Source organism: Tenrec ecaudatus, chromosome 16 (assembly GCF_050624435.1).
Source record: "Tenrec ecaudatus isolate mTenEca1 chromosome 16, mTenEca1.hap1, whole genome shotgun sequence".
NCBI lineage: Eukaryota > Metazoa > Chordata > Mammalia > Afrosoricida > Tenrecidae > Tenrec > Tenrec ecaudatus.
The window spans coordinates 62,912,397-62,932,783 of NC_134545.1; the positions used below are offsets into that span (position 1 = coordinate 62,912,397).

Consider the following 20,387-nt stretch of genomic DNA (forward strand, 5'->3'; position numbering starts at 1 on the left):
AAGCTTATGCCTGCATTAGTAATTTGTTATATTTATGTGATGTTACATTGTATAGATAAACTACATCTATTCATCGGTTGCTAGGTATGTGTATTTTCCCCACATTTTTATTTTATAGCATTAATTTGTTATGTGTAAATATTTAACCGACACCTCAATTTTTATATCCCCACTATTTCTTTTATATTTCTTCTGTATAACACCAGGACCCTAAAGCATAGAAATGCCTTAGTCTTCTCTTGACCTCAGAAGCAATGTGATAAAGACCGCCACAAGTGAACTCATGAGTGAATAGTTTATTTAGAAGGGCAGTGAGGTGTGCCCTTTTCCCTTTGGAATAAATTATTTTCATGTAGAATCAATTTATCTTTATAAGAGAAATCTGATTTGCTCATTGTTCTCATGGTGAGATGTCAGTGGGAAATGACAGCATCCATGCAGTGAGGATAACTTGTAAAGGAGAAATACAGGGGGTTTCACAAAGTTCATGGGAAAATGGAATGTAAAGATAATGGAATTCTCTCATGTGGGGTATTAGCCCCAACGAACGATGGGTCCAAGAGGCAGTTGTGTAATTGAGGGGTAAAGTTAAAAGAGACAGCAGACGAAATAAGGCATGCAAGGGCTCACCTCTGAGACTGCCCTGACTCCGTGCAGAGAGAAATGTACTTCCAATCAAGGCTTATATAATCTCAGAGGGTGTGCAACCCCCCTAATTACAGGTAACCACATACTTAAAGTGGGCTGTGCCCTAACCCTAAAGGTCCCCGCGTACATTGGAGGTGTTACCTAACACCTGTGCTCGGAGCAGGTAAGTGGGAGCGGCTGTCTTCAGAGTCTGGAGATCAATAGCACCTGACTCCTCCATAGGTGAAGCTGCTGCTACATAGCAATCAGCCATGCTCCGGGAAGAGGCAGCTTTAAGGGAGCACTATTATGGGGCAATGTTAAGGACACCATGGGTGTTATTGTTATCATTGTTGTTGAGTTCTGTATTCTAGGTGTAAACGCACCGTCAGATGTATGACTAGCAAATTTTTTTCCCATTTTGCTTTCTTGATATCCTTTGAAGAACAAATGGTTTTAATGTTGATGAAGCGAAATGTCTCTGGTTTTTTTGCATGTGAATTACAGTTGAATAAAGCTATTCATAATCATTTCAAATGAGATTATAGATTACATTTTAGTTCTGATTTCAGTATAAGTATAAAGCTTGATAAACTAGAGGTTAAGCCTGCTCTGCCAGAAGCAATTCTATTATTTATATTGCATTCCCGCCAAGTTCCGACCTTCGTCCTTCTAATCTAATCACATATCACCAATTCTCTAACAGTGCAGGTAGGTTAAAGGGATCCTGGGAATTGGGAAATCATTTTTCGGAAATTATAAACAGAATGCAGAAAAAACAAGCCATTATTTGGGTGGTCCCGATGTAAAAAGCATAATTCTTTGTAGATTCTAAATAAAAAATGTAGTCAAAAAATTATTCATTAAGGCACATCAAACCACATATTATAAATATAAATTTATTAAATCTTATTTCATGGGGAAAAGGTAGTTCATATGTACATTCATCCCTCTCTTTCGAGTTCCTGCGTCTGCCTTCTGCCACCACTGATTTTCCACGTCCACTTTCACTTTTGGATTCCTGAAGTAATTTCATTCTGCACCATTTGACATGGAAAAGACATCACATCTGCAGCCATCAGTTGCAAAGGCGAAAAATCTGTGACAACAGTTGTTTGTTTGTTTTTTAACAATTCTAGAATATATAACGCTTAAAAGTGGCCAAAGTTCCCCCTGGGTCAAAGAAGGGCCCGGCTTGACCCAGAATCGACTCTAACTGTAGACTCAGCTATTAGTGAGCCTAGTTACATCACTGCTCTTGAGAAGTAACTTCAACAATAGCACGAGTGTGGGGAGCAGCGAATGCTCCCAGATGAATCTTATTCTCGTGTATTAAGTAGCAACAAAAATGATGCTATGGTTGGGGGTCACCACCACACGAGGACCACGGCACGAGGAAGGTTGTATGTGGACCAGTGCTTTATTACATCCTGTCTTTCTGGCCAGAGTTGATATACTTGGAAGCTTTGCAGTTCGGAAGCTTTCAATGCCTAAGTGTTTACTGCGAGAGGAATTTCTCTGTCTCTTCTCGAGGAAAGGAAGAAAAAGGAATGCAAAGAGTTTTGAGATGAAAGACATTCTGTCTATTAAGAAACCGGGAAGTGAGTGACCACTCTCCTCTCAAGACAAACACTGTTTTTATTTGTGACTCTGCTGCTCTGCCTGTGTAAATTTAGGCTTTTCCTGAAGTGCAATAGATTGAGGATTTAAATGAGTAACAATCTCATAAGTATGTGTATTTACTATATATTTGAGTGTTTCTGACACATTTCGGGAGCCCTGGTGGCGTCGTGGTTACGGGCTGGGCTGCTCTTCGCAAGGTCAGCAGTTTGAAACCACCAGCCTCTCCGAGGGAGAAAGATGGGCTTTCTACTCCTGTAGAGAGAGACACTCTCAGAAACCCACAGGGGCAGGACCCTGACCGATAGGCTCACTGTGAGTCGGCATCGACCCGATGGCAGGGAATTTTCGAGTTATATAGATCTGGTTTAGACTCTATTCTGAGCAGAATTGTACAGTACTACAATTGGCAATAGCAGGAACAGAATTATATTGTTTATGTTAATGCCAGCGCAGGGCTGGCCAGGGATTCCTTCTGTTGGACTCAGGGTCTCGCTGTCCGAACTGACTTGGCCACACCCCATGCCTGTAGCAACAGGGTCTGGAGAAAGCAAGCTTTGACTAGAAGGATGTGTCTCGTTGCATCTGAGGACTGAAGTCACTGGAACTTCAGAGCATTGTGATTGTGCAGCCATGGGTCCCGAGGCTGGTTGTCGGCCCTGTAGTTGTCAGCCCCATGTGCACAGATTGGCATATCTCTCAGTGAGTAAGTATGAGAAGGTAGTGTGTACAGAGCCAGGTGGTGACATGATTTCGGCCAGTACGCTGAAAGCCAAAGTGAAACAATTCACCGAGGCCCAGGTAAACGACACTTATAATTGGGACCTTCTTACGGTGGTCAAATGCGCACATGAACGAATGCAGGGGCGATATTCCGACTCTATTGTCTGATGAAACCCTGCTCGGCAAAACTCTGTGCAAAGAGGGCTCTATGGCACTTGACTGTCAGCTTGCTATGGTGACAAGAACACATGGACTTGAGAGAGGCCTCTGACGCCATTGCTAGGTAACCTCTCCCAGAACTTAGAAAGATGGAAAATTTGTGAATTATTTTTATGAAGTAAATATTTTTATACTCATGCCTGGAAAACATTGAAAACATGAAAACTAGATCAGGCTTACTAATGAATTTTTAAACTCTGAAAGTTATAATAAATAAACAAACATAATCATAACCAAAATGCATTTGTCAAAGAGGATTTAGTACAGTCATTCATAAGCAGTTCAACAGGACAACATTGAGACTTTGTTATTTACTAATTAGCCTTTTATTATTGTACTGTCTAATATCATGCAGACAAAACCACGTCGTTATCTCCTTACACACTGAAAATAGAGTTGACACTCAAAAATATTTTAAAAGAAGGAATTTTCTTAAACTGCAAATCAGTCGGAGGCCCCGAGCCAGCATCAAGACGCTATTTAAGCTGGGGACTGCTCTGGACGCACTGTGTAGTGGAGAGACCGCATGATCTGCCTGTCCATAAGCAAGCAAGCCTGCAGTCAGACTGGGTCTTGTGCCAAAAGGCGAAGGATGATTTCTGTGTATTGACATGAAAGACACCTTGACTGTGCCTTTTCCTTTTCTGTTTGTTTCCGTCCAGGACCTTCAGAAAGACCCCTTCTTGCTTTCACCTTACGATGGAATTGAGAAAGTGCCCTGATGGCGGATGGGGCTGGGTGATTGTGTTCGTGTCCTTCTTCACTCAGTTCCTGTGCTACGGCTCCCCGTTAGCCGTGGGCGTCTTGTACATAGAATGGTTGGATGCCTTTGGGGAAGGGAAAGGAAAAACGGCTTGGGTTGGATCCCTCGCCAGCGGCGTTGGCTTGCTTGCAAGTAAGTGGATATTATTTTGCTTTTCCTCGTGAAGTGCTTTAATGACAGTTGCTGCATTCCTGATACGACGGGGATAGATTTTTAAGGGTAAGCCATGTTGTCCTGCCTGCATTCAGATTAGCGCACCACTCTGTCTCTGATAAATACATGTCCAAATACAGTAACTTCACAAGGTAGTCGATCCTGAATCCATGTCTGTATCATTTATCTACTACTCTGTGTGCCAGGCAGTGTGCTCGACGCTGGCCCTGAGAAGATGAGCAGCAACTGTGTGGTTCCTGCCCCTGAGAAGCTTATAGTCGAGTGGGAGACACACTCACTTCCATGAGTAAGAAGAAGACAGGGAGGTGAAGGCACCAATCTAGGAATGACCCAAGTGCTGTGGTGATCACAGGCCCTCTGATGCCCCAGGCTCAGTGAGGAAGTTCTCTCGTTCAGTCACCCTGGGGCCAGACCGCATCTCCTTCATGCTCCGCGACTGCATGCGGAAAACCTGCCATAGCAAGGACGGTTTTGTATAAAAGTTATGTGATACATTTTGTGTGCCCTTCATATAAAATCTCTACAAGTAATTCCTAATAAATGGTTGACATGATGTAATACCGAGGCCTGGGACCTTCAGAGAGGTCCTTGCTGGTGTGTCTGTTCCCTCTGACAGTGACCCTGGAGGACACAGTAGAACTGCCGCGGACGATTCTCAAGGCTGAACTCTGCCTGGAAGCAGACTGTCAGGAAGTGACACTGGCCTTTGATGAGCAGCCAGGCACTTACCCGCCATGCCAGTGGTGCTTCAAAGGCTTTATTTTTCAGGCTCCTCTATGAAAATACATGCTGTTTCAGGTTCTGAAGTCATAGATTGAGCTATGCTGTAATATTTAGTGATCAATTATCTGACTTCCTTAAGCACTAGGATGCTAGGACCTCGACCGGGTCCGAGGTGCTGAGGCCGCTTCCTGTGTGCACTTGTCGTGATTTGTGGCACTAACCAAAAGGTTGGAGGTTCAAGTTCATCTGGAGGTGCCTCAGAAGAAAGGCCTTGTGGTCTTCTTCCAGAAAATCAGTCACTCAAAGCTGTGTTGAGCTCAGTTCAACCCCAACACGCGTGCAGGCGTCGTGAGTTGAAGAGATCAACTCCGTGGCAGTTACTCTGATCAGGACAATGAGGGCATTGAGGGTGGTGATTTCTAAGGTCTTCTTTTAGCTCTCAAACTATTTGATGAAAATGTGCTTAAAATGAAATGTGTTTCCCATTTCTTCTTTTTAATAGGCTACACCTCTTGGTCCTAAAGGAGATGTAAAATCAAAAAACAAACCCCACTTGTTTCTCACTGCTGTATAGTCACATGTAGCTTAACCTCCCCATGTTCGTATGTTCTGTGAAATAGGATGTTATGTGATTCGTTTGAGCTCCGTGTCGTCGTCGTCTGGTCCTCATATACTTTGGTTTGGTCTTCAGTGAGCCCCGTCAGCAGTGACTCCGTGGGTCCCACTCACATGCCCTTTAGCCTGTGGCTCTCAATGGCTCCAGCCCTTTAGCAGCTGGGAAAATCCCCCCCGAGCTCTCAGGAGCATTGCAATTGTCCACTGAGCCATTCCCAAACCTCAAGCGATTGCCTTCCCTTGTTTCCCACCTTCACTGTGTTGGATAACCGTTGGTTTCTCTGCTGCTCCTTTGCCTCCTGCTGCTGGGCTCACAGGCACCGGGCTTGCTGGGCCTGGGAGACAGGGCTTTTTCACTGTCATCTCTGTGGAGGACAGTTAAGCAGCGAGATGATGCCACAACACTCACGAGAGGCGCAGCACATGAGATCGGACACCACTGCCCGAGAGTTGGTGCAGACGCTGTTAGGTGATCGGGTTTTTAGCTAGAAAGTACAGTACAGTTGCGATGTGGCAAGAAACACCAGTTGTGGTGTTTATTGGTTGTGGTTATGACCGTTGTCACCTGAAATGCAGGTCTTTTGTCCTGAAGTGGTGCGGCCAACTACCCAGTCCAAGTCTGAGGAAGCGAATTTGCTGAGAAGACAGGCCAGGGCGGAGGCCACAGTGCAACGCAGACGTCTCTGCGGTGTGCTCGTTGAAATCACAATACAGAGAGAATTTATTCCTTCGGCTTTGTAATGCTTACTTCGGGGAGTCACATATCATATCGATGTTTTACAGTGACTTGGGGTTCAGGGTAATCACAGGAGACAGCTGCTGACTATCAGCAAGCCAACGACAATAGGTTCTTAAAGTCTTTTGGCCAGTGTCAGGATGTCTTTGTTAACGAAATGCTTAGCAGGGCCTAGTTTTTACCTACTAATGATCAGATAACTAAGGTAGGACTCCAACATTATCTGGCCCTTCCAGGTGCAGTCTGCAGTCAACCTGTCTGATTTTGAACAATATAGCAGGTTATAAAAATTCCAAAGAGCCTGCACTAAAGTACCACAGGCCGACTGCATTTTGTCAGGGGGATTTTCAAACTGCATTCAGTAAGATAACTTGGGTTACACTTTCATGATATCCATATTCTAGATTATACAGGTACTGTCCCTTTTTATGCCTGGCAGTGCAATTGCTTTGTACATAAGAGATGTTGAGTGTTCGCAGGAAGCTGTGCTTCTTCCGTCCCACTCTCGAATCCGGATTTCTGAATTCCACGATAACCTATGGGACCACTGATGTATGGGTGGCCTGACCTTTTCCCAACAGATGTTCTCCTTGACTGTTTTAGCTTGCTTAATTGAAAACAAGACTTGAAGAGCTATGCTGGGTCATCTGGCCATGTAAAATTATACAGCTAAACGAATGGAAAGGATACTGCCCGACAAGCTCCAGAGAAACAGAAAGTTCGTTGGCTCAAGATATGGATTATTTGCAAACAACTCAGAGTGCAAGTGGATGATAATTGAGAGCATTTGAAAGTATCGATTTCTAGAAAATGACTTCGTGTAGAGCAGAGAGGACTTGTTGCCGGGCTCTAATTACTCATGATATCTATTTGTAAACACTGAGTTAAACAGAAATATAATTACCTTGGAAGGGTCAAAGGATAATTGCAATGACGCCTTAATTAATGCATACTCAGGGAACAAAGATGTTGACAAAACCTACCTAGCTGGGAGTTGAGGCTGGAGGGAAGCTGAGATGGAAAGAACGGGGCTGTGGTGAGCAGAACCGAGGCGGACTCTCCCCTTGTATACTGAAGTGCAGCCGGATCCTTCCTCCAGATTCCGAGGCGGGTGGCCCCCATCTCAAGAACCAGGGACCCTTCTCTTGCAGCTGTCTGACATGTGAGCGGTGGCAGACGGGGTTAGGTATTGGACTGCTAAGCACAGTCAGCAACTGGAAGCCACTGCGGCTCCTGGAAAGATGCGCAGCCTCAGAACGCCCCCAGGGGTTGTTCTGCCCTGTCCTGTAGGGTTGCTATGAGTCAGTGGTGGAGTGTTTGTTTTGTTTCTGTACAAAACTATCCTAAGCATGTAAAAACTGTAACAGCAGAACATTTGACCAAGTGTAGGCCTTAAGCTCAGGGCCATGTGCAGTTGCTCAGATTGCGAACATGTGAGGCTGCCCTGCTGGTAGGGACCAGGGAGAGAGCAAGCCTAAAGCTGAAGTTCAGGGAGAGGACAAGGGCGGAGAGGAGGATTGGACTGGGGTCACAGGCTCCCTCAAGTGCTGAACTCTACCACTTAATGTCTCCGGGTCCATTGTCACAAGATCAACATAGAAAAAGAGAGAAAAGGTTTCAAGAATGAGGAAATGGTCGAGAGGAACAGATGTCTGTGTGCGTGAGGCCACTTGACATAGCATGTCCAGGCGTGGGCATAGCTGACCCCTTTGCCTCGAGCTACTGCTGACCCCCCCCCCCCCCCGGGTTCGAGCCAAATACTGAAGGCTGTGCTTGTGTCGTATCAGCAGTGTGGGAGTGACAGCGACCATCCACTTCCCTGTTTTACAGAGAAACAAGCAGCGCAGCGCTAGCTTAGAAGTGAGCAAATGCATTTCACGTGGGTGATCAGATAGTTATCTTAGCCAGGCAGCTGGTTCGAATTACGATGGAAACGTTTGAGCATGAAATCGCCTGCCTCTCACTCTGTGACATTAAAATTTAGTAGGTCTCTGCAGGGCTCCTCAAGCTCACAGCCATCGTCCACGGAGACTCATAGGGACCCCGCAGGGCAGGGTAGAACTGCTCCTGTGGGTTTCCGAGACTGTGCCCCTTTACAGGAGTAGACAAGCCCGTCTTTCTCCCACGGAGCTACCCGTGGCTTAGAACTGCTGATCTTGTGGTTACCAGCCCACCCCGTAACCACTATGCCACCGGGGCGTCTCTGAGGAGACCCACGTTCATGTATATATATATTTAAGGTCCCCAAAGTGAATTTGAGGCAAACGTGACTTTCAGTTGGCAAGTACCTCTGGTTTCAGTATGTTTTGAGAGCTCTCCAATATATGATTCACTTGGAATTATTTTATTTATAAAGGGAATAGGTGTCGGTTTCTGCTAGGATTTGGCACTGCTCATGCCATGTAAATCATGAAAATATGTCAACTGTGGCCCCAGTCATCTATATATCCTTTTTAATAACATGTGTGTATACTTACATATGATTCCATATGTTTTTATAGAAATGAGTTTACCTGCACACAGCAACATACATGACTATGTCTGTCTGCTAGTGTGGGGGCTGCTGTGGAGTCAGTGCCGACTCATGTTGTTCCCAAGCATGCCAGAGTAGACCTGTGTTCCATGGGTTTTCAGCATCTGACTCTTTGGGAAGAAGTTCACCAGGCCTTTCTTCCAGGCCACCACTGGATAGACCTGAACTTCCAACCTTTCAGTTATCAGCCGAGCACGCTAACTATTTATACCGCCCAGGGACTTCTGCTACCGATATCAAACTCGTGGCATCTGTGATCTTCCATGCTCCTAGAGAGGGGAGGAGACCCAGGAGTCAGCAGTTAACCACCTTCCCAAAGGATTCTGCAACAGGCAGAGCAGGCCAACCCGAGTAACAATCCTTTTCTTTATTCCGATAGCGGCATCCTTGATCTGACCTTTGGAGTGTTAGGTATAGCAAGCTAAGTTTACTTTTCAAGCAACATAAAAACTCTACTTTTCACCAGGGTGCCTGAGTCAATACCGGCCATTTCCCCCTTTCTCTATCTTAACCGACCATGGAAACAAAACACGGAGACAGGAATTATTGTCCTGCGAGGAAGTGCACATTCTCCGAGGGAGGACTGGTACCAGAGCTCAGCTTTTTTCCCCCTGGTATGCCTGCTTCTTCACGTTTGCAATGGAAATAATAGAAGCACCCACCGTGTGTGACGCTTGTGTAGTTGAGTTGGTGCTGAGCCTGGAGTAAGTGCTCACTGTTGTCATTGGGTGCTGTCCAGTTGGTTCCGACTCACACCGACGGTAGGTACAACAGAACAAAATGCTGCCTGGTCCTGCCCCTCCTCACAGCGGTTCCCATGGGTGAGGCCTTTGCTGCAGTCACGGTGCCACTCCATCTTGTGGGGCCTTTCTCTGTGTCTGCCCTCCCACTTTCCAACCATGATGCCCTTCTCCGGGCTCTGGTCTCTCCTGACAATGTCCAAAGTACGCCCAATAAATACTAGTCACTGGGGATCTAATGGTCCGTGCATCGATGCGCTCTTGCAAGCAGTTCTACCGAAACTATGGAATCTGCGAAAGTAAGGGACCTTTTGGGATAGAAGGCAAAGCCACTGTCTAAAGGAAGGGGGACTAGCGAAAACTGAAACCTTGTCCAATATTTTGTCTCAACATTTGGAAGTTAAAGGCCCACCATTGTTTCTGACACACGCAGATTTGGGCAGTGACTCATTCAGGTATGTTAGAACTATGAAAACTCATGCAGGTCTCAGCCTTACACTTGGTCCCAGCGTTGCTTCTCAAGCCCCTTTCATTGAAATTGAACTTGTGGAGGAGGAAGATTTCTGGCTGGCTTCCAGATTACCTCTTTGTCCAGATGATCTTTGGAATGCCTAAAGCTGGGTGTGAAGGTTCCACATTGTAGCGGACCGTGGTTAAGCACTTCCGTCAGGTGTTCTCTGTGGTGGGCATGTGCAGGTAGAAGACACATCTCATGCTTCTCAACAGGAAAGGGTTGCCGTCTCCGTAATGACCAATTCACAAACACTGAGCACTAAGTAGGAAGAAGGCCAGGCCACCGTCTGGGGGGTTTCGTGAGGAGGAAGGCTGAGGGAGGGTGGTGGGAGAGTGGTGGACGTTCCATGCAGAGCCCCAGGATGCAAACACCTCAAATCTGAAATGCAGACGTTGAGTTTGACTGGAAAGAGGACTTCGTTTAGGAGACGATGGTCTTTGGATGGATGCCCTTGGCTGACCCGCAGTCCTCAGTTATTCGGTCACACACGAATCGAGGTGTTGCTGCACTTTATTTTGTAGTGTACACTTGATCTCAGTTCATAAGGAGATGACTTTTAAAGGTGAACATTGTCCTAGGTAATCTGGGTGGTCCTGATGTAGTCAGTTGAAATATCTTAGGAGCAGAACTGATCTTTCCTGGAACAGAACAAGTTCCAGCCGCTGCCTGAGCATTCCAGCCTGCTCCTGCCCTATGGATTTCTGATTTAACTTGTCAGCTCCCACGTGGAGTAAACCTATTCCTTAATCTTTTTGTATATATCTCCTACGGGTTCAACTTCTCTAGCTGAACTCGGACTGCCGTACTGAGACTGGAAGGTAACACACCTGGAGGACTAACCCACCCTTGTGTGGTGCTCAGGCCGATGAAAGCACCTGTGGCTGGATGTCATCCTCCCAATCCAGTTAGAAGGGCGGGGCCCCTCTCAGAGGACAGACTTGCAGAAACAGCTGGGAGGTCATTTGTTCTGTGACTCTGTGCTTAAAAGAAGACTTAGCAGTTCCCCTTTTGTTGTTTTTGTTCATAACCCCCCAGAGGTCCTCAAATTCACGATATGAGTCAGTGAATACATTTCTTGGTTCCTGCAGACATGGATTTAACCAGCTAGACTCGCTGAATGAGTTGTGATCACCGGCAGAGTGGGTTTTGAGTTTACCTCTATAAGTTTACCCCCAATACCGTGAACGCCTTCAGGGAGGACTTAATTCCTGCTTCATGCCGTATCCCACTGCGTGAGTCAGTTTCCAGGATGGGTGAGAATGGACAGGGGATGTGGGGGACGTTTCCCTCCACTTCTGAAAAACATGCTGTGTATTTGATCCTGACTCAGGTAACCCCACGGGGGTCAGCGCAGCCCCGTGTTGTCAGCATTTTACTTGCTGGTTCTTTTGTCGACCAACACATTTTTCTTCTTTCTTCTGCCAACCAGTGGTTTAGCAGCTGATCACATTCACTGCTTGTACCAACCCACAATTTCCCTCTTCCCTCCGACCACCAGGCCAAACAGCGAACAGTGCAGTCGATACACATGAGAGCAGCAATCGAAGTTGGTACAGCTCTTTAGTCCTTCCCGTCTGCAGGAAGGTATACTGGAAGTTCATGGTCACAGCAGACGGCCAGGAGGGAGAACTCTGCCATGGGGCTTGCTACCTTTCAGGAGGAGGCCAGGGCTGCCCTGGGCACAACCTCTCTGCTCCGTTAGGAAATGTGGGCCGCACAGCAGGTGGACAAGCCTGGTGTATCTCTTTTGTTTCTCCCTGGCCTGACAGCTTCCATGCCCCGGGCCTGGTCATTCTTTCTCTCTTGAGACTCAAACGAGATTGAGTTTCTTTCCCCTAAGCCTATATTATAAGAGGATCCCGGTGGTGTAGTGGGTTGGTTACATATTGGGCTACTAACTGCAAAGTCGGCAGTTTGAATCCACCAGTCACCTGTAGCGTATCACCGTCTATGACACTGTCATCATATATAGTACCACCATGAGTGGGAACTGACTGGGTGGCAGTTGTCTGTTTGTTTTATTGGCTGAGAAGTTATGGCAGTCTCATTGCGGATGGTTGTTGACATAGTGTTTTTGTTTTGTACTCCAGAGGTTGCAGTTCTCAAAATCCCATTCTTGGCCTCTTTCCTTTTTTCATGTAGGTTTGTTTGTAGAAGCCACCTCCATTCGTTGACCTCCAAATTCCTTCCTTTAACTGCAAGACCAGCAGTTTGAAACCACAAGCTACTCCCATAAAAAGTCTCAGAAACCCACGGGGGCAGTTCTACCCTGCCATGAATTGGGATGGGTTTGATAGCAATGAGTGAGTGTCAATTCTGTGCTAAAAGGATGCTCGGTCACTGTGGGAGTGTGAGAAGGGACAGCACCTTTTAAGAGCCCTGGGAACTACCTAGAAAGGATAGAGAAGGCCACCTGTAGCCCACACAGCCCCTGGCCATCCTTGTGCTAGTAGGTGCAGTGGGAGCGATTCCGGCTCATAGCAACCCTATGTACCAAAGAACCAAGCTCTGCCCAGTCCTACATTATCCTCATGATTGTTGTTCAAGCCTGCTCTTGTAGCCCCGGTCTCTAGCCCCTATTTATTTCTGATGACTTCACCAGGCATGAGGAAGCATGCCCAGAGTGTATGGGATGGAAGTCACCCCCTCCTAAGAAGCATTCTGGTTTTGCTTAATACAAGACCGATTTGTTTGTTCTTCTGTCAGCCCATGGGTCATTCAGTATTCTTTACCAACACCCTCATTCCAACACACCCATTCGTCTCCGGTTTTCCTTCGTCCGCTGTCCGGCTCTCACACGCAGAGGAGACGATTAAAACCGCCATGGCCCTGGCCAGGCTACCTTGTTCTTCAAAGTGTAGCGTGAACTTTCCACACCGACAGTTTACAAACTTTTGCTCTAAATGCCTCTCCTATCAGGTGACAGACTGGCAGCATCATAAAAAAATCTCCTCTAAGACTAGTCCTTTGATTTAATTCATCTCTTGAAACTAACCCAGTGCTGGGGAGCAATGTCCAGTTCATCCTTATGGGGAGCCCTTGGATGTTACTGATAAAGAAAGGTTCCCAGCAGGTTGATCCATGCGCTTTAGAGTAGAACTAGCCAGGGGCCGTTTCAGTGGCTGTCAGCGTTTGGATGTAGATCGCCGCCAGGCTTTCTTCTAAGTCACTTGTGGGTGGATTTAAACTGCCAACATTTGGCAAGTAGCAGAGTCACCAGGTACTCCCAACCAGTTGCTATTGAGCCGATCTGACTTGTGGTAAACCCTTGGGCATGCCAAGATTTTAACTGACTTTTCAGAAACTGGTTTTTCACAAGTAGATTATCAGGCCTGCCTGCTAAAGGGGTTGTTTGAACTGGGTTGAGTTTGAACTGCTAACCTTTCAGTTCCGTTCCCAGCATTGAGCTGTTAGTCCCTCCCGTGCCCCATCCCCTGTCATTTCTTACATGTCATTACAAGGAGCTAAGCAGCCAAATGTTTTAAAAATGGTCCCTTAATTGGTACTGATAAAATATGGGGCAATGTGGTTTAAATCAGGAAGGTATAGCTATCTTGAATGAAAGAATCTGTTCTGGACTTTCAACCCCAAATAAGCCTACCTGTTATGTTTTCATCTGCCCTCCATTCATAGTTCCATTTAATCTGTGAAATACTGACCAAAGAACACTGGTATTATTTACTGATATTTTTATCTCTAGGAAAAAAGAAACGATAGTACCATTGGAGTACTTCTCACTTCTTCCCTGCCGTTGGTTAGTTACAGTCCCTGATCCGGTCCCATGATGGTTCTTAGTGCCACTTCCACGATTTTAAAAATGAGCATTCTGGATCATTTCCAAGAACTCTTTCAGCTCTGAAATTAATATATTTTTTATCCTGGCATTGAGGTGGTTTTCTCTAAGTAAGCAGCTGATGGCAGTGTAAAATTAGTGACTATTTTAAAAGGCAGCTTTTAATAGACTGTGTTCATCTGCCGAGTAATTTCATAAAGCTTAAATGGAAATAAACAAACATTGTGTTAGCCCAAAATGATCTCAGCATTTATCACATATCCACTGTCAATCCATTGATTCTGGCTCATTGCAACCCTGTGGCAGGTTTCTAAGGCTGTAAATTTTCTTTTCTTTTCTTTAGTTTAAATCATTTTATTGGGGGCTCGTACAGTTCTTATCACAATCCATCCATCCATCCATTGTGTCAAGCACATTTGTACATATGTCTCCATCATCATTTTCAAAACATTTTCTTTCTACTTTAGCCCTTAGTATCAGCTAATTTATCCCCAACCCGCCACCCTCCCTCCCGAACCCTTGATAATTTATTTAAAAATTTTTCATATCTTACACCTACCACTGTCTCCCTTTACCCACCTTCCTGTTGTCCCCTCTGCCCCCTCCTGGAGGGGTTTATATGTAGGTCATTGTAATCAGTTCCTCTTTTCTCCCTCCACCTTCCCCTTCCCTTCCTGGTATCGATACTCTCATTATTGGTCCTGAAGGGTTTATCTATCCTGGATTCCCCGTGTTCCAGTTCCTATCTGTACCAGTGTACATCCTCTTGTCCAGCCGGATTTGTAAGGTAGAATTGGGGTCATGATAGTAGTGGGGGTGAGAAAGTATTAAAGAACTAGAGGAAAGTTGTATATTTCATCGGTGCTATACTGCACCTGACAGGTCCATCTCCTCCTGTGATCCTTCTGTAAGGGGGTCTCCAGATGGACTTTGGGTCTCCACTCCATGCTCCCCCTCATTCACATTGATAAGATTTTTGTTCTGGGTCTTTGATGTCTGATACCTGATCCCACCGATACCTCCTGATTGCACAGGCTGGTGTGCTTCTTCCATGTGGGCTTTGTTGCCTCTCAGTTAGATGGCCGTTTATCTTTAAGCCTTTAAAACCCCAGGCACTCTATCTTTTGATAGTCAGGCACCATCAACTTTCTTCACCACATTTGCTTATGCACCCATTTTGTCTTCAGCAATTGGGTTGGGGAGGTGAGCATCATAGTATGCTGGGTTATTAGAACAAAGTGTTCTTGCATCGAGGAAGTACTTGAGTGGAGGCCCAGTGTCTGTCTGCTACCTTAGTACTTAATATATAGATATATGTGCATAGATCTATTTCCCCATGGTCATCTATAAATATATTTACATATGTACATGCCAGTATTTAGACCTCTATAAATGTCCTTTGCTGAGGCTGTAAATTTTTAAGGAAGCACACAGCCTCATATTTTTCCTGTGGAGTGATGGATGGATTCAAACTGCCAACATTGCAGTTGCCAGTCCCATGCTAACCTGACAGCAATCGTTGGAACCCAAGAGAGCATGAACTCAACAGGACTGCCTTGCTTTTTGGGGTCTTGAAAGCCTTTTGTTTGTGACAGGGTACAGCCTTACGACCTTTCTACTGCTCCTTGTAATGGAAATATTTGAGTTTTCCTTTTCTGACAGGTTCTCATCATATACGGCTTCTGCCTTTCTCAAGTTTCACTGTGCATATTTTATAGAACAGTGGTTCTGGTTTCATATATTATGTAAATTATTTTTTCCTGCCAATCCCTGGGTAACTTGATAATTTTTAAGTGTGTCAATCCCATTGTGCCTCTTGATTTTGAAAATACTCTCAATGCCAATGAAATTTGGTAAACAACAGAAAAGGGTCATACCTTTATACCATTTGTGAGATTTGACTCTTCAAATCATCTCTATTTTTAAAATATCTACATAATTCTAATTGGGTATACGGATAGCTCAACTCCCCCCAAAGCAAACAAACAGAAAACAAAGACTCACTGCCTTCGAGTCAATTTTGACTCAGTGTTCCTATGGAACCGAATAGAACCCTACCTGTGCATTTCTGAGATGACGAATCTTTACGGGAGTAGAAAACCCACGTTTTCACCTGTGAAGCAGCTCATGGTTTTGAACTGCTGACTTTGTGGTTAGTAGCCCAACACAAAACCCACCACGCCACCAGAATGCCATGCTATTGGGTGATAATGTTGGTCTTTCAAATGCAGCCAAAGACCTTTGCACAAGACAAGCATCTCCCCTCTATTTGTTGTATCAATATGTCTACTAGGTTCGCCAAGAGGCCCAGAAAATGGAGGGACCACTCAAAGTCTGCGTAGGAATGTAGGGGAGTGATTGGTATTGAAAGTTCTGTGGTAGTTCAAAGGTCAAAGCCTGATTCTAATACTGGAAGTGCTTAGGAGATTCCACAGATTTTCAAGGAATGTTGGCTTTGGAGTCAAATTCTAGTGCTGTGTTTGTGGGTACATTATATCATGTCTCCATTTTACTTTACTGTTAAAAATTGTATGGGTAGGAAAGATAGAGACAGAAAAATGGAAACATTTTAAGTGTATAGCTCAAAAAAATGTCCCCAAACCCTACATACTGGGCTGCTACCCATACATTCAATTCAAGAAATAGGAGGGAGCTTCAGAAATTTCATTGGAAATTCCTAGATCTTTTCATCAAGTTTTCATGAACTTTTTGAAGCCCCCTTCATAGGCCATCAGCAACCCTGAAAGTTCAGCCAGGCCCCTTCCTGTTATAACTCACCTCCTCTCCCCAAGGGTGATCACTGCCCTGACTTCTGGCACCATGGATTGATGTCACCTATTTCTATGCTTTTTTTGTAATTGGAATTATACAGTATGCACCGTTCTTGTAAGTTGAAAGTCCTGTGCAGCACGTTCGTGAGATCCATTCACCGATAGTTGCCTTCCGATCATTCATTCTCACTGATACACACTAGGCTCGTCTATGAATATGACCAAACCAAACTCACTGCCATTGAGTCAATGCCGACTCGCAGCAGCTAGGACAGAGTCGGCCTGACCTTGTGTGTTTCTGAGACTATACCTGTGTGACAGAGTAGAAAGTCCCGTCTTAGGAATATGCCAGAATCTATTAATACACTCTACATCCGAATTTCTAGACTTTGCCTATTATAAGTAGGATCCCATGACGTGCATGACTTGGTACGGGGTTTGTACCGGGTGTGTATGTACACGCGGCGGGGTTCCGGGCTACGTAGCGTGCCGCAGTAGAGGGTGCCAGCAGTGTAGCAGAGTTTTGGCTACTCCACACTTTGTTCCCACTGGGTGTGGCTTGTTTTTAGCTGTCCTGGTAAGTGTACTTCCTAAATATTGGAGATAATACTTTAAGAAAATACTTTTACTGGGGGTTCTTACATCTCTTATCACAATCCATACATTCCTCCAATGCGTCAAGCACATCTGGCGCCATCATTGTTTTCAAACATTCTCTTCCCCCTTGAGCCCCTGATATCAGCTCGCCATTTCTTCTCCCACCCTCCACAGCCCACCTTCCCTCACGAACCCTTGATAAGTTATAGATTATTTTTTTATATCTTATACCCTCCTCCATCGCCCCTCACCCACTTTTCCGTTATTTGTCTCCCTGGGAGGGGTTCTAGTTGATCCTTGTGATCGGTTCACCCTTTCTCCCCCCACCCTCCCCTAATACCTCCTGGTATCTCTACTCTCCTTGTTGGCCCTGAGGTGTTTATCTGTCCTGGATTCCCTGTGTTGAGGGCTCTTACCTGTAGCAGTGTGCATGTTCTGGTATAATCTGATTTGTAAGGTAGAATTGAGCTCATGATAGTGGGGTGAAGGAAGCACCAAAGAGCTAGAGGAAAGTTGTATGTTTCATCGGTGCTATACTGCACCCTGACTGACTCATCTCTTCCCTATGACCCCTCTGTGAGGGGATGTCCAATTGTCTACAGATGGGCTTTGGTCTCCACTCCATGCTCCCCCCACCCTCATTTACATTGGGTAGGATTTTGTTCTGGGTCTTAGATGCTTGATACCAGATTCCATTGACACCTCTTGATCATGCTTCTTCTATGTGGGCTTTGTTGCTTCTGAGCTAGCTTGTTAATCTATAAGCCTTTAAGACCTCAGACACTATAGGTGATACTACTTTTAACCTTGATATTGAACCCTGTTCAATTCATTGAAGACTTGCTTCTCTTTGCTTCTGATTCTCAATCCTGAGTGTTTTCTTCTCCCTGGCTGCCTCCAGTCATAGGCTTGGATCACTGCCCTGGGCTTCAGTTTCGTTCCATGTAAAATGAGACTATTGGGCTGAATACCTCTAATGTCTTTTAAAACAATTTCTTATAAAGAAAAGTTTGGGGCTCAATACCTACATATGATGCTATTTTACATCCCTGTTAGAAGACCAACTGATTTACCATATTTTTATTGCTAAAAAATAAAAACTATAGAAGATTCTGACAATAAAAAATTTCTTATAGTCTGCAGTTTGGGGTGCTATGTTAGATTGAGTTCTCTAGAGAATCAAATTCAGTCATGCCTGTATGTGGTGCATATAGAGAGATTTGTATCAAGAACTGGCTGGCACAGTTGTAGAAATAAGCCCAGTCAGGTTCAAGTTAGGCGTCTCCTTCTATGTGGAAGCTGATGAACAGGATGCAGGATGACAAAGCAGAGACATCAGGGGCACAGGCTGGTGGATGCGGCAGTCTGAATGAATCCACAGTTGGTAGTCCAATGATGACTCCTGTAAATAGCAGATGACACAACAGGTAATCAAAGAACCAGACCCATGATCCAGCCCTGGCAGAAGGTGAAGGACCAAAGAAAGTTCCACTCTCCTCAGTCTCTCTGTTTTATACAGAAAGGCTTATGACGCCAAAAGGTATCATCAAGCTGTGGCATCCTTGCTAGGTTGAGATCAGCCCCTGCCCTGACCCAGGAGTGCCTAGTGGAGCCCTCATAACGGCAGGGGCTTTCCAAAGGCAAGGACAGAAGGAGCCCTGACGGCATAGCGGGTTGTGAGTTGTGCCGCAATGTGAGTTACAAGTGGGTTACAAAGTTTGCACTGTAAAACCTCCAGCGCCGCTGGCGGAAGAAAGAAAAAAGATAAAGCTTTCTGCCCCTGTAAAGATGGACAGACAGCCTTGGAAACCCCAAAGAGCAGTTCTCCTCTGCCCTACAGGACCGCTGTGAGTCCGAATGGACTCTACAGCACTGAGTTTGGCTCGGTTTGAATGAGAAAGAATTTCACTTTCGATGACGCCTACAACACTTACATCTTGCCTATTTACACACAGAGCATTATGTCACCATGAGGTGATAGCAATTCTATGGCCATCCATTTTGTGCATAGACCAGATTCCAGGAGGGATCATGCTTGTCAGGACAGTCCTGTTGAAAGGCCCATAACTAGACAGATAGGCTGCCCCTCCGTTTCACCCCAGAATATGCTATAGGTGGGGAGAAACACCTCCCCCGCACGTCACCACTCTGTAGGGTTGCTATTGGGTACAATCTACTGTTCTCCAATGTGTACGAAAGGTCTGGGTAGGAAAGGAGCTGTGGGTTAGAAAGATGCACGAGAATACGTGTCAGAAGACGTAAAATCTGTAGGAGCCTAGAGAGGTTATAAAGTGGCATCAGGAGGCAGATGGCTTGTTCGCTGGCGTCTTCCTCTAAGCCATGTGGACACTGCTGATGCTCCTGCCCCACTCAGCAGTCAGCATTGATTGGGCACTTACTTCCGCCAGGCCTTGTGATGATTTCCTTTCTCCGCACAATAACACTGTGTGGTGGGTACCAGTATTATTTCTGTTTTCAGCGAAGGAAACTGAGGCACAGAGAGGTTAAACAGATGGCTTTCGATCAGCTAGCAAGTGTGCCACTAGAATGTGAAAATGCTCACTTCCTAAGCCCCATGTTTTAACTGCACGAGCCAACATCCTGGGTGGAACCTCAGGGTCGTCCCAGCATAGTCTGTGTCACAGACCTGTCTTCACTGTTGTCTCTCCGCGGGGAGTCACTCGACACTGGTGTTAGGCGGGATCCAATCCCCTGGTGGCCAGGAGGAGGCTGATGGCCAGTAAGTCAAGTTTCCTTTGTGATTTTAGGTCCTCTCTGCAGCGTCTGCGTCTCGTCTTTTGGAGCAAGACCCGTCACCATCTTCAGTGGCTTCCTGGTGGCCGGAGGGCTGATGCTCAGCAGTTTTGCCCCCAACATCTACTTCCTGCTTTTTTCCTATGGGATTGTTGTAGGTAAGGAATCCTGCCACTGTCGCGATTTCAACGGGTAAGGGTTAAACGTCATCTGATGGGTGTCACTTTGTCCTGTTAGTTCAGTGAGGGCGCATCCGCATTACTAGTTTACTCTTGGTGGCACTTTGGGGCCAACTGAGTCAGGATGTTTGAAAGGGTAAAGGCGGTTTACCATCTTGTGAGGGTCCAGAAGGTGTGTCCTTTCAGTGCGTGCCTCTTGTCACGGAAAAGGAAAGCGTGCAGGGGCGCACGGAGTGTCCATGTCAGAACGTTCCTCTGACTTAGCAAACGGGCCCTCTTACCTTGGGTGGCAGGAGCCCTGCTGGT

General features: G+C 45.7%; 1 protein-coding gene across 5 annotated transcripts in view; it reads left to right on the forward strand.

The window, feature by feature from the left end:
- The window catches only part of SLC16A9 (solute carrier family 16 member 9), a 52,414-nt gene that overhangs the window by 13,438 nt on the left and 18,589 nt on the right, over positions 1 to 20,387 (forward strand). For 4 of the 5 annotated variants that reach the window (XM_075534969.1, XM_075534970.1, XM_075534971.1 and 1 more), the window contains 2 exons: positions 3,852 to 4,084; positions 19,917 to 20,060. In XM_075534969.1, coding sequence (XP_075391084.1) covers positions 3,889 to 4,084; positions 19,917 to 20,060 — 340 coding nt within the window. In that variant the 5' untranslated portion in view covers positions 3,852 to 3,888. Of the gene's footprint in view, positions 1 to 3,851; positions 4,085 to 19,916; positions 20,061 to 20,387 lie in introns of those variants that run through there. The other variant, XM_075534973.1, reaches the window with a different exon arrangement.